At 38.2% G+C, this 12,278-nt stretch overlaps 1 protein-coding gene across 6 annotated transcripts in view; it reads right to left on the bottom strand.

Moving 5' to 3' along the window:
• BANK1 (B cell scaffold protein with ankyrin repeats 1) overlaps positions 1-7,659 on the bottom strand; it is a 330,740-nt gene extending 323,081 nt beyond the window's left edge. For 5 of the 6 annotated variants that reach the window (XM_060094993.1, XM_060095029.1, XM_060095003.1 and 2 more), the window contains exon 1: positions 7,191-7,425. In XM_060094993.1, coding sequence (XP_059950976.1) covers positions 7,191-7,260 — 70 coding nt within the window. In that variant the 5' untranslated portion in view covers positions 7,261-7,425. Of the gene's footprint in view, positions 1-7,190; positions 7,426-7,584 lie in introns of those variants that run through there. The other variant, XM_060095040.1, reaches the window with a different exon arrangement.
• Positions 7,660-12,278: the final 4,619 nt, after the last annotated feature.

Below are 12,278 nucleotides of genomic sequence, written 5' to 3'. Positions count from 1 at the left end.
TATTTACTGATGCAGTTTTAAAGACTGTATTTTCCCCAATTTTATATCTTCAGCCTGAACTGTCTTTCTGAGCTCCAGATCATAATATCAAATGTTTACTTGACATCGCTACTTGAATATATCCAGATATCCCAAATATAATATACGCAAAATTGAAATTGGATGTTCTCATGCCCTTACCGTTTCCTCCTGCTCTTTCAATCTTTTCCATTGGAGTAAATGACAGCTTTATGACCCTCCAAGTTTTCCATGCCACAAACCTAAGATTGATTCTTCACATCTCTTTCCCCCTCAGGTTCTATATCTCCTACTATACCACAAAAAGTATGTAAGTAATAGTTCTTAAAAAACATGTCCACTTCTCCCTATATTTTACTGGTTGATAAACTCCCAATTGTTCAAAACCCTTCCATTGTTGACCTCTTCCAATTTGTTGTACCAAAAGCAGCTTACATGATCTTCTCTTTTTTTAGGTTAGAAATTCTCTTTTTATTTTCACCTTCATTAATTTAGAAGGTGATTCAGAAGAAGAAGAACCTTTCATGTGATCTTCTAAAAACCAAAATCTAGTGATGTTATGCTTCTGTTTTAAAACTCTTCAGTAGCTACTCATTATATTTACTTAGGAGACTTTTCTCACAGATTTATGTAATTTAGTTTCCCTTTACTTTTCCAGCTTCTTCTTCTGCAACTCTCCCCGTTGCTCATTATAAGACTGTGAATGTACCCTTGTCAAAACTTGAAAATCTTTTATCATTCTGAGCCTAATTCCTTCATCTACATCACTACACTTAATTGATCACACCTGAACTTCATTAATTTGTGCCTCTCTCCCCAGTTTGGCAAGAGCACACTGAATTTAATCTTGTTTTCCAAGATGATCATTAACCCCATTATTAACATATCATCTGTAACTTAATGAGGATACTAAACTTTCTACTCTATTACTAAAAAAAATCTCAATCAAGGACCAATCTCTGAAGTACAATGCTGATTACACTGCTTCAGATTGATATTAATCCACTGATAGTGTGTATACAGTTTTCACAATTGCCTGTCAGTGATGCTATTTTTCATCATATACCAGGGGATTGTGATAATAGCCAGTAAATTATGCTGCTTTTGTATCTTCTCTTCCTTTTTTATAAAGATAAATGTCATAAGCATCCTGTGTGCCTCAATTTAAATACATTTTAAAAATTTGTCAGAAACAGTATGCTGTAAATTTTTCAGATAAATAAAAACATAGAATTAACAAAACATAAAAAGTCTACTGCTATATTTTATAATTAACATAATTCTGTAGCTATAGTACATAATGCAAAACTCTAGACTTCTTAACAGTGCTTAACTCTTATTATATTAACTTTGAATGAAGTATTTCCTCACCAACTATAGAGACTTCAAGTTTAGAGACAAAAATAACTGCATGCAGTTTCTTCAAATATCAACAATAAAGCTAGAAAACTCCAAATATTCTTATCTAGAGGACCACAAGACTTACTCATAAGGCACCCTACTTTCAGCACATAAAAGGAATAGACCTAATTCTCAGATTGTTTAACTTTCAATGGAAGATGCATAGAAGACATCACTTTAACAATAATAACAACTTTCTAAAAGAGAAGAAGCTATGTGAACAGGATTGGCAGTGTTTGAGAAATAAAGTTATTCTAACCCAAACTCTTTTTTTTCCTCCAAAGAAGAGAAAGTCATTCAAATTAGTCCATGTAAAGAGAAGGTCATTGCAAGGATGCCACAGTCATTTCATGAACAGACAATATCAGAACAAGTGCAGCTGGGTCTTACTTGGCCTGGAAATGGGGAGTCAGAAACTAAAACTCCTCCCTCTGTCTTTCAGTGCTCCTTAATTCTCTTCTCGTCTTCTTTCTAATTATCCACCTTGCACATGAGTCAACTAGCTGCCATCCTCTACTGTATATCATCAAACATCGACCTTCCACTGACAACAGTCTCATTATCTCTTGTTTGAAAGAAGGGCTTGGTTGAGTCCAACAAATCTTTAAATGTGTGTGCCAGGCAACACACATCACTGGTCACTAAGCAGTCCATGGACTGGCTGCTTTTGAATCAAGTGTCTATTCTTGGCCAAAGTAACTGTTTCTGGAATCTGGGCTATCCATGGTTCTACCCATTTTACATAGGTATGGATGGACAGGATATGATAAAGGAAGGGTTTCTGGTCCTCTGGTCTACAGAGAAGTGCCTGGAGTAGTGAAAGTTCTAAACTCTTACTGAAAAGTAATGAGGAAATTAAGGAAATTATCTCCTTAATTGAAATCAAAGTAGATTTTTGCTTCAGTTTTATCTCACTCACTTTCCCAGCTGTGACCCAATAGTTCACGAACGGTATTAAAACTGTAGTTGTCTCCTGAGATTTTTTAATTACATGGGTCTACTAAATCTAAATAAAATGTGATTGACCAATGTAGAAAACGTATACATTTTAGGGATTCTTCATACAGTCACAAGAAATACTCTACAACAGTGGTCCCCAACCTTTTTGGCACCAGGGACCGGTTTCGTGGAAGGCAATTTTTCCACTGGCTGGGCGGGGGGGCGGGGTGGTCCAGGCGGTAATACAAGCGATGGGGAGTGGCAGTGAAGTGTCCCTTGCTCACCTCCTGCTGTGTGGCCCAGTTCCTAACAGGCTCCGGACCACTAATGGTCCACGGCCTGGGGGTTGGGGAGCCCTGCTCTACAATGTGTCATTCCAGTTCCATGATTTTATAGAATCCTACCACTTTGATATGATTTGTTTCTCCATATCTTTGATGTTGGTGCTTCACCCTCCACCCCAGCCCCTAAAAAAAAAATTAAAAGTTTTTTAGGAAATGAAAGAACACAATGAATTATTAAATGTTTTCATATGATTATATGGAACAATATAACTTCTTGTCCAAAGTAGGTGCTAATCCTCTGATGCTCTCAACTATCAAGGTAATGTGATATCCATATAACATGAATTCAAAGTAGAAACGTAATAAATGGTAGCTATTAAAAGAAGGCCAAAATTTCAAGTGGTCTGACACTATGTTTTCTTCTGAAAGTTAGACATGATCCTACGGATAAATTCAAACAAAAAGGGAATGAGGATATTGATCCCGACCAAAGGATGAAGTTTACACCTCAGTGTAGATCATGACCAAACGAAATCAGGCAAATGAAATTCCAAGTCAGGAACTGTTCTTACACTTTTCAGGATGTCTTCCTTATAAAATGGAACACATAAAACATGAAGCAATGAGAATTACTAATATGGAAAAGAGGTACAGGAGCTTAAAAGAAAGGAAAATATGGCACATAGTTAATATGATAAAACAAAACTTATTTTAATAAACTGGAGCAAAGAAAATCTTATAAAAGACCACAAGGCAATGATGAACCACTTCTCATGATTACAAGGGGAAGTGGTCTTTCTGGATTATCTCAATTTGGAGCACTTGGAAGCAACAATGATATTTCTATTCAGTGGTAAAGGTCTAAAAGGATCATTATTTTTCTCTGAGTCAAAAATAAATACAGGAGGGTATAATTCCATACAATATCTGTTATTTTCACCACCTGGACTATTTCAGTGTCTGCAGTAAAACTTAGATACTATTCTTTACATTTAAAACAGGAAAGAATTACAAGGCCATATAATAACTTATTTTTAAATAATAACTTCCGGAATGTTTGTCCTTCCTATTCTTATCTCATAGTTGTCTCCAAAATTACTATAAGATATTCTATAATTTACAAAGAAAGTAATAAAATAGCAACTGTAACTTAGATGATCGGGTAACAGCCATTTAAATTCTCAAAACATGTGATTTATATTTGGTAGGAATGATATTCTTTACATTGGATTTTTTTTAACCCAACAGTAAATATTTTGGTAAAACAGATCTTCCATCTTCTTATAATTTGATGAAGTATCCCACAATTTTATGTTTGATGCTTATTTTTTTCACATACATTTATTATTTTTTAATTGGGTCACAATTGGTACTCTGTGATATGGGGAAATAAAAAACACTCTCATTTTGTCCTCTTAAATTCCCATTTTATTCTTTCCTGTAACTGCCCTAGTTTAAACCCTTTTAATCCATCTATCCTTAGTTATTCTCATTGTGGATTCCTTCTTTTTCTCCTCTCAGAACTATTAACCACACTATTTCCCCAAGATTATGACAATATCTTACTACAGGAAGTCATACTCCCCAATTTTTTTGGTGTGGGAGTTTGATGGCTTCATTCTTTTAAGTTTTTCCCCAAGTCAGCATGAGGCAGTTTCTCAATAAGAACTCTATCTTTTACATGTAAATATGACACTATTGACCAATGACCAAGGAAGTAAAACTAACACCTATCAAGCAATTACTCTTTGCTATGGCACCCTGAAAAGCACTTCACATGCATTTTCTCCTTTAATCCTCAAAAAACATTCTTTTAAATAAATGTTGCTTTGTACCCACTTTTGCTTTTTTACTGGACCAGTTGGGATAATGACAGATTGATTTATTTATCCAAGATCACAAAGCAGATATGCAATGAAGCTGGACTGGATTTGAAGCAGCCTGAGCCCAGAGGCCATCATAAGTAGGGTATGATCACCTAAAGCACATGTTCAGATACATGTGGCAAAAAAGGTCCCTCTGCTACCCCAAGTACGACGCCCAGTATGCTGTTGTGTATGCCTGAAATCCTAAGCAAGTAAATATTACAGAATTATCCCATATTAAAGTAAGAAGGCCCTGAGAGAGCTACCTCTCTTTAAAATCTCAGCATAAGTAAGCTTATCAGAACCTTTCTCGCTGGTCTGAAGAAAGCAAGTTTTACCAGCCACTAGAGTTAAATAGGGTATTTCCCTAGTAGGAGAAATCTACCTGTTGGCTATGTTGGAAGACTGCAGTCAGAGTAAAAAGCTTCAAATCTTCAAGAACTTTAGGACACAAAGGAAAGACTTAGACAAACCATGTTTCTCACAAGCAAAGATGCAGTCCATCAGACCACAGTTTTCAGAATGTTAATGTTCAACATTTAGAAGGTTAACATATTAAGCTGTGAGACAGGACAGATGCTTTCTGCTTTTAACCTAACAACTGATATCTCTCTTCATCAGAGGCATCAAATAATATTAATAAAAAATACAAAAACTACGGGGTAGGAGCAAGCTGTGCTTTAATAAACAGTCCTTATTGAAGGTAGCAGTTTAAATTTAAACAATCATTAGTTTTGGAATAAAACAAGGAAGGAATTTCTCTTTTGGACACTAGTGGACAGTATCTAGTTAAACATAAGCCAGAAAATAAAGTCTAAGTGGAATTTTCATCACTGTGCATCATTTTCACACTGTCTTAGTTCTGGGTATCTTATCTTTTCTGCTTCCATTAAAGGACAAGCTGGACACTCATAGATTTCTCTGATGGCAGTAAACACAAGATATTGTCATTACAAATACACAATACACCTAATGCTAGAAATATAATCTTCATAGACGTGAAACTGTATTTACCACTTTAAACTGTGTTTGCCCATTTTACACTCATATCACTACACAAGTCTAGGGGGTGGGTAGGTAAAGACTGTTGGTGACATGATGAACGGGATCTTCAAATAGTTATTGGTTATGGGACTGTGGGCAAATCACTCCCTGAGTCTCAGTTTTCTCATGTCTAAAATGAGGCAGTTGGACTAACTGACCCTTAATGTGTCACATTAAGCCAAAGTCTAATATGCCGTGGAGACACTTGCCCAAAGCAGAGACAGAGGTCACACAGAAAGGTATCCATTTTTTAAAAAAGGATTAATCAGAAATAGTTCTTTTAGAATACTCTTCATATCTAGAAATGGCATGGGTTAATAACAAAAAGATAGCTCAGTATAAGAAAAGTATCATTACCTGAGCCAGATGAGGAGACAAATGAAGCAAGTAATAAATACCATATTGGAAGGACCAAAGGAGATGGGGGGAAACGCATGGGAGGAACAGGAAGGAATACTCAGGATGAGACAAAAGTTGGTTCACGTCATTCCAGCATTATTCACAATAGCAAATACCTCAAAATATTACTTGAGTATTAAGTGAAATAATAGTCATGTTCTGGCTAAAGTGCTCCATCTAGAAGTTTGAAACAAATTGTAGCTGATTCTATTTAACTAAATTGTTCAATTGAAATTACAAAAGAGCTAACCTGCTCAAGGTTCAAAAGACAAGGCTGGTTTATTTACTGAACCAAGCACAGATGCAGTCCATCAGACCACAGTTTTCAGAATAATGTTTAACATTTAGAAAGTTAACATATTAAGATATAATTCCTTTCTTGTCATTTCCATTGCCACAAATACCCCCACTTTAACTGAAAAGCAGTCTTTTAAAATTTATATATGAAAAAAAAACACTTGCCAAGAGAAACAGCTAAAGCCATAATTTCATTACTTAACAAAATGCTAATAAGCTATGAGAAACTCCATTCAGCAAATTAATAGAATTTCACTCAGATTTTCTTATCGCACTTCTCAGTGTGAACATCTCCAGGAATCTTAATATCCAAGTGAAGCCTTTTCTTTTTCATTTTCAAAACTGAACACTTTTTATAATCATTGTACGATTCACAAATGCATTTGACATACTTCAAAAAGGAATGAAAACAAGTGCCTTAACTTCTGTTTGACCCGTAAATGCATTTATGTATTCAACCAAACGGACTGCTTTTCCTTCCAACAAGTTAAGAAAATCTGTGTTTCGAGGAGTTTTTACAGAAAGTAACCTGTCTGATTAGCAGGTCACAGGCCAAATTTACCGGATTGGATTTTGGGAGACCCGGCAGGTAAACGGGCGATGCTACCAAAGGGCACGTTTGCCATGTTGACAGAAGTTTTAGGCTGATGCATAACTTTAAAATACGTTCCAAGCTGATTTTAGAAACTAGAGGAGCCTGTCCCGGGTGCTCTGGAAAGTTCCAGCTACTCAGAAGCTGCGGCACCGGCGGTGGCACGCCGCCCAGACTCAAGGAGCGCTGCCACCGCGTCGCGTCCCGATTCCCCCGGCGAGGAGCCCGCGACAGAAGCCGGCTGCGCGGCGGAGCGGCAGCCGTGGTCCCGCGGCCTCGAGGCGCACAGTCTCCGCGGGACCCCGGGGCGGGCCGGCCTCCCTCCGGCCGCCCGGCCGCGCGCACACCCACCTCGGGGCGCTGGGCCGCCTGCGGGCCATTCCCGACTCCCGCCCGCCCGGCCCGGCGCTGCTGGCAGCATCGCGGCCGCTGAAGCCCGGGAGCCTGGACAGGTGCCCGCCGAGCCCGGCCTCTCCCGGTCTGAGGTTCTCCGCGAGGTGGTCTCCGGGCCCCCGACCGTCCTCAGCCCGCTTCCCACTGCGGCGGCTGCGGCCGAGGTCCGGAAACGCAGCCCCGGGGCGCGGGCCTCAGGGCGAGGGCTCGCCTCGCTGGGCGCCCCGCGGAAGTGAAACTGCTCAAGGGCTTGCTCGGGCCTCCTTTTTCGGACGCTTTGGTTTCTCCTAACACTCTCTGGTCCTGTTCCCGCCTCATCTTTTCACTCAGGACGTTTTTAGAGCTAGGTTACCTGTTCCTGTAGCCCTTCTTGTCCCATTCAAGGGCTTCCACGACGCTGCCACTTCCAGGAACAGGGATACCAGAAGTAGACACTTGCTGCAAAAGGGGGCTAAGAGATATAGACATACAGATATGGATGTACCAGTAAAGGTATAAAGATGTAGATACACAGTTGGGTTTTTTTGTTTGTTTGTTTGGAGGGTTTTTTGGGTTGGTTTACTGTTTGTTTCTGATATTGTATTTTGCCCAGAAAATTTAAGCTAGAGCCATAAATTATAAAATGATTTTTAAATCCTAAAAATTTATTTCCTACTCCTGCTCCAAGTCAGAACCGGGCCTAGTAAAAAAAATAATAAGTTACGGATCTAAATAGGTCCTTTGTTTGTTTGCTTGTTTGCTTTAAAGACTGTGAAATACTCAAGAGTTTCCCCTAGAGCCTTAAAATAAATGTCCCTTCTTCTCTCAAGGATCTCTAACTTACTAATTTACGTTCTGAAGTTAAAAATATTTTTGAAGATCAATTTGAAGTTTTGGTAATCGTTCACGCCTAAATGTCCCTCTCCCTCTTTTTAGAAAAGAAACCTAGGAGGGAAGCTTGTGTAGCAATTATTTATCTCACAAAGTCTTTTTTAGAAAATCAACTATCAAAGTATCAAAATGTTAAACTTTTCTGTCACATAACTGTACTTTTTTACATTTTATACCATAATGAAGTAAACTTGGAGAAATGTCAGCAAATTTTGAAAACTATCATAGGTATCTTTATCCGCTTTCCAATTGTTCCTTTAACCTCATTATTAACTTTAAGTTGATTTCCTGTATTTGAAATAATGGAGCAAAAGATATTATCTAATTTATGAAATAATATCATATTGACAAGTTTACTGTCCTCTACAAATGCCTGTTTACCAACAGACCACAGTACAATAAGGTAAAGACAGAGGGTTTGGATTGCAGGGTGCATATAAACTCTCAGTCAAGAGTTCCAGGAAAGCATAAGTCTTCTTAAACCAATCCACTGGGGAGACAATGCCCTAAGTGATGTATCTTCTTCATAAAAGATACTGGCTCACGGGCCCAGCCGCTCCACGGCACGTGGGATCTTCCCCAACCGGGGCACGAACCCATGTCCCCTGTCTCGGTAGGCGGACTCTCAACCACTGCGCCACCAGGGAAGCCCTGACAAAGATTTTGAGGAGAAAGTGATATACACATTCCAGCTCCCGCTCCCCTATTAAGTGTCCACATTCAAAGGCATCCCCGTTTGTTCTACGGAAATACACAATGCTCATTCCCTCCCTGCACACAAAGATTTGCAAAGAAGGACAGTCTTTAGATAGCAAACTGTATCTGTCACATGTCTGAAGAACCCCGGACCGGAAGTCAGAAGGCTACGGATACCATCTTGACTCTCCACCTCACTATCTGGGCAACCGGGGTAATTCTCAATATTTCTGAGCCTTGCATAATCTCAGCTAAATGAGGAAATTGGAATAATTATATTTGAGTCTCTGCCAGCTATACAATTTTATGACGCCGTCTCTTCTAATACACATAGAAGACTTACAGTACATAGGACAATTAAGTGTGTTTTCAGATGCTCACTTCCACAATTTATATCCATATGATCCTGGTAAATGGAAAAATAAAAACAAAAATGTGTTTAAAATCATGGGCTGTTTTTTAAAACTACTTCATTGGTTAAGACTTTGTGCTAGAAAATCTGTAAAAATCTTCTACTAAAGTTCAAAAATTATTCTAGGTTTGTTTTTGTTTCAGGTATGGAGTGAGAACATAGTTCTTGTTCAAAAGTTATGAGGTAACAGCTTAGCTCCTTTATGTATTTGTTCACTCTTGTTTTATTAATGTTGCTGTTCACAGCTACTCTGTTTTAAGTATTCTATGTGCCAAGCACTATGTAAGCGTTGCACAGTGTTCATGTCATTTGGTTAAAAGTTTTAAGTGACAGAGCTGGAATTCAATCCCACATCTGACCCTATAGCCTTCCCTCTTAGTTAGAAGCCTTCTCTTCCTTTTAGGGTCACATAAAGTTATTGTTAAAAATTACATGGACATCATAGGCAAGGTTATACATATACATATCAAAAAATTGCTTTTGTTTTCCTACTCACTTTCCCACAGAGCAAAAATCTCATAGAAATGAGCACCTATCTCCTTAAAAATAGGCATGAACCGTACTCATAATTCATTACAATATTGGCACTATTGGTTGAGACTATGTAGACACTGTTTCCACAAAGAAAAGAAAATGTGTGGAGATCACACACACAGAGGCCGTGACCTAAGTCTTACATGTATTCTAACTTTGCCTATGCATTTACAAAAAGATATTTTAGAAATGTTTTCACTCATTTTGGTCTTGTTTCTTAGTGTCAAACACATCTTTAGTCACGGTTGACTTTATTTTCCCCCTACTTTCTCCCCTAAGGAAATGATACTGTCTGAAATGCTGGGTTATCTCTTGGTTCACACTTGTTCTCAGGGAAGAGGCACTTAGAAATTCTCACACTGAGATGCTTTTTCAGGCAGAATGCTACCAGCAGCGTGTAATCGCAGGTTTCTGATTTTTCCTCTGTTACACAATGACAAAAAATGCTAGCCACAGTTGGTTTCTAGTTTCTCAATATATCAAATTCTTGGATCCACTGATTTTCTTCCCTTGCATTCCTTTTCTCTAGCAGCATATTGACAGCCTCTGTATTATTACTCTACTCGGTAGAAATTATAAGGGTCTCACACCAATAACTGGATGTCTGAGGCTGTTTTGGCTGTTGCCCTGCTGCAATTGCTGTTGGCTGATTTCTGGTGCCCTTGCAGACTGGATGCTTTTGCTAATTCTGCTGGTTTTATTTCTACTTTTAGGTTCTGGATCCCTTTAAAGGACAAAACAGGTTCTTTCCTAATGCAGCAAACTATTGTAAAAGTGAAAGAGTACTTTGATTCTTCATGGCTATATATTATTGGAGAATTTTTCTCTTGAAGGACATGTCCAGATCTTTAGACACTGAATTACATTATTCTTATAGAGTGTTATTATACATCTTATTTTCTAGTTCAAAACTAGACCAAATACTAGGACGGTACGAAGGAATTTCTTAGCAATAATACTTTCTTTGTTGTTGTTACTGGGAGGCTTTCTTCATTTTCTTATCCTTCCTCACATTTAACTGACTTCTTTCATACTAATCTAATTGTGTGATGGGCCCCCTAAAGATGTCCACATATTAATCCCCAGAACCTGTGTATTTATTACCTTACATTCCATGGAAGGTGGAATTAAGTTAAGGATATTGAGATGGGAAGAGCAGCCTGGATTACCCAGGTGAGCCAATGTAATTACAAGAGCACTTATAAGATGGAAGCAGGAAAGTCAGAGAAGAGACAGGATGAGGAAGCAGAGATTGGAGTAATGTGCTTTGAATAACGTGAGGAAGGGGCCACAGCCAGGAATATACGTCTCCTCTAGAAGCTGGAAAAGACAAGGAAATAGATTCCCCTACAGAGACTCCAAAAGGAACCAGCTCTGCTGATGCCTGTCTTTAAGCCCAGTGAGACTGATTTTGAACTTCTGACCTCCCAAACTGTAGGATAATAAATTAGTGTTGTTTTAAGCTACTAAGTTTGTGGTAATTTGTTAGAGTAGCAACAGAAAGCTGACACCAACCTATGGCGATAAATTGAGTGTTTGGAGACATTCATTAATAAGGAAAAAATTTTACATTCTTCTAAATGAACATATATTAAAGAATATACAATTCCCTTTAGCATTAATTTGCTAAGTCCCTATCGAGTAATATTTCACTGTTAATTGGTGGATGTGGTAGCTCTATGATATGCCTTCCTGCAGGGCTGTTTGCATCATGTACTCGTTTCTTTTCTTGGTTGAGTAGATGTGCTCAGTCTTCACTTTTCTGTTCAATTGAGGATGACTTGTGGAACTAACCAAGCTGTTTTCTGCTTGTACCATAGCTGATACCACCACACCCACTGCCGCCCATCCTCACCCCTGCCTGTGCTAACAAGTGAAAGTGAGTCTGCTGGAACGGAGCTTGATTACTATATCTGAGTTTTAAGAAACAATACTATAAAATGTTTAAATGTAAAAATATCAAAAACTCTCTATTTCTCTTTTAGCTTGTTTTGGCTTTCTTTGAGAACTCTGATAATTTGCTTCTGTGTTTACCCTATAATATTGATTAGATAAGGTTTTCAGTCCCACTCCGTACCCTACTTATAATGTTTTCCTTAGCACCTAACTCACCACAGGTGTCTCAATAGCTGAACCTGTTAGCTTCAATCTACAGGATTGATAAAAGGAGACATTGCTCTTCACATTTTCATTATTCATTTATTTATTCATTTATTAAGTCATTCAAAGAGATTTTTGTAAGTGCTTACCATATCCAAGATACAGTGCTGGACACTGGACATACAGTGATGAAAAGATACAGCCCTTGCTTCCGAAAACTCTGCCTTCTAGATACTGTGCTTCAGTTTTTGTGGAGAGTTGTATCAGATAAAGTAATACTAAATGGTTCTATAGTAATTGAAAAATACCTTTGGACAATTGGATGGGTCAAGGATATTCTTGTAAGTAATGTGATTATTGGGGCACTTTCCGTTATAAATAAATCATAGTAAAGAAACATTGAATTTGGGAGTTTGGAACTAGAAGACAACAAC

The sequence above is a fragment of the Mesoplodon densirostris genome, chromosome 1 (genome assembly GCF_025265405.1).
Source record: "Mesoplodon densirostris isolate mMesDen1 chromosome 1, mMesDen1 primary haplotype, whole genome shotgun sequence".
Classification (NCBI taxonomy): domain Eukaryota; kingdom Metazoa; phylum Chordata; class Mammalia; order Artiodactyla; family Ziphiidae; genus Mesoplodon; species Mesoplodon densirostris.
This window is presented reverse-complemented; position numbering and strand designations above follow the sequence as displayed.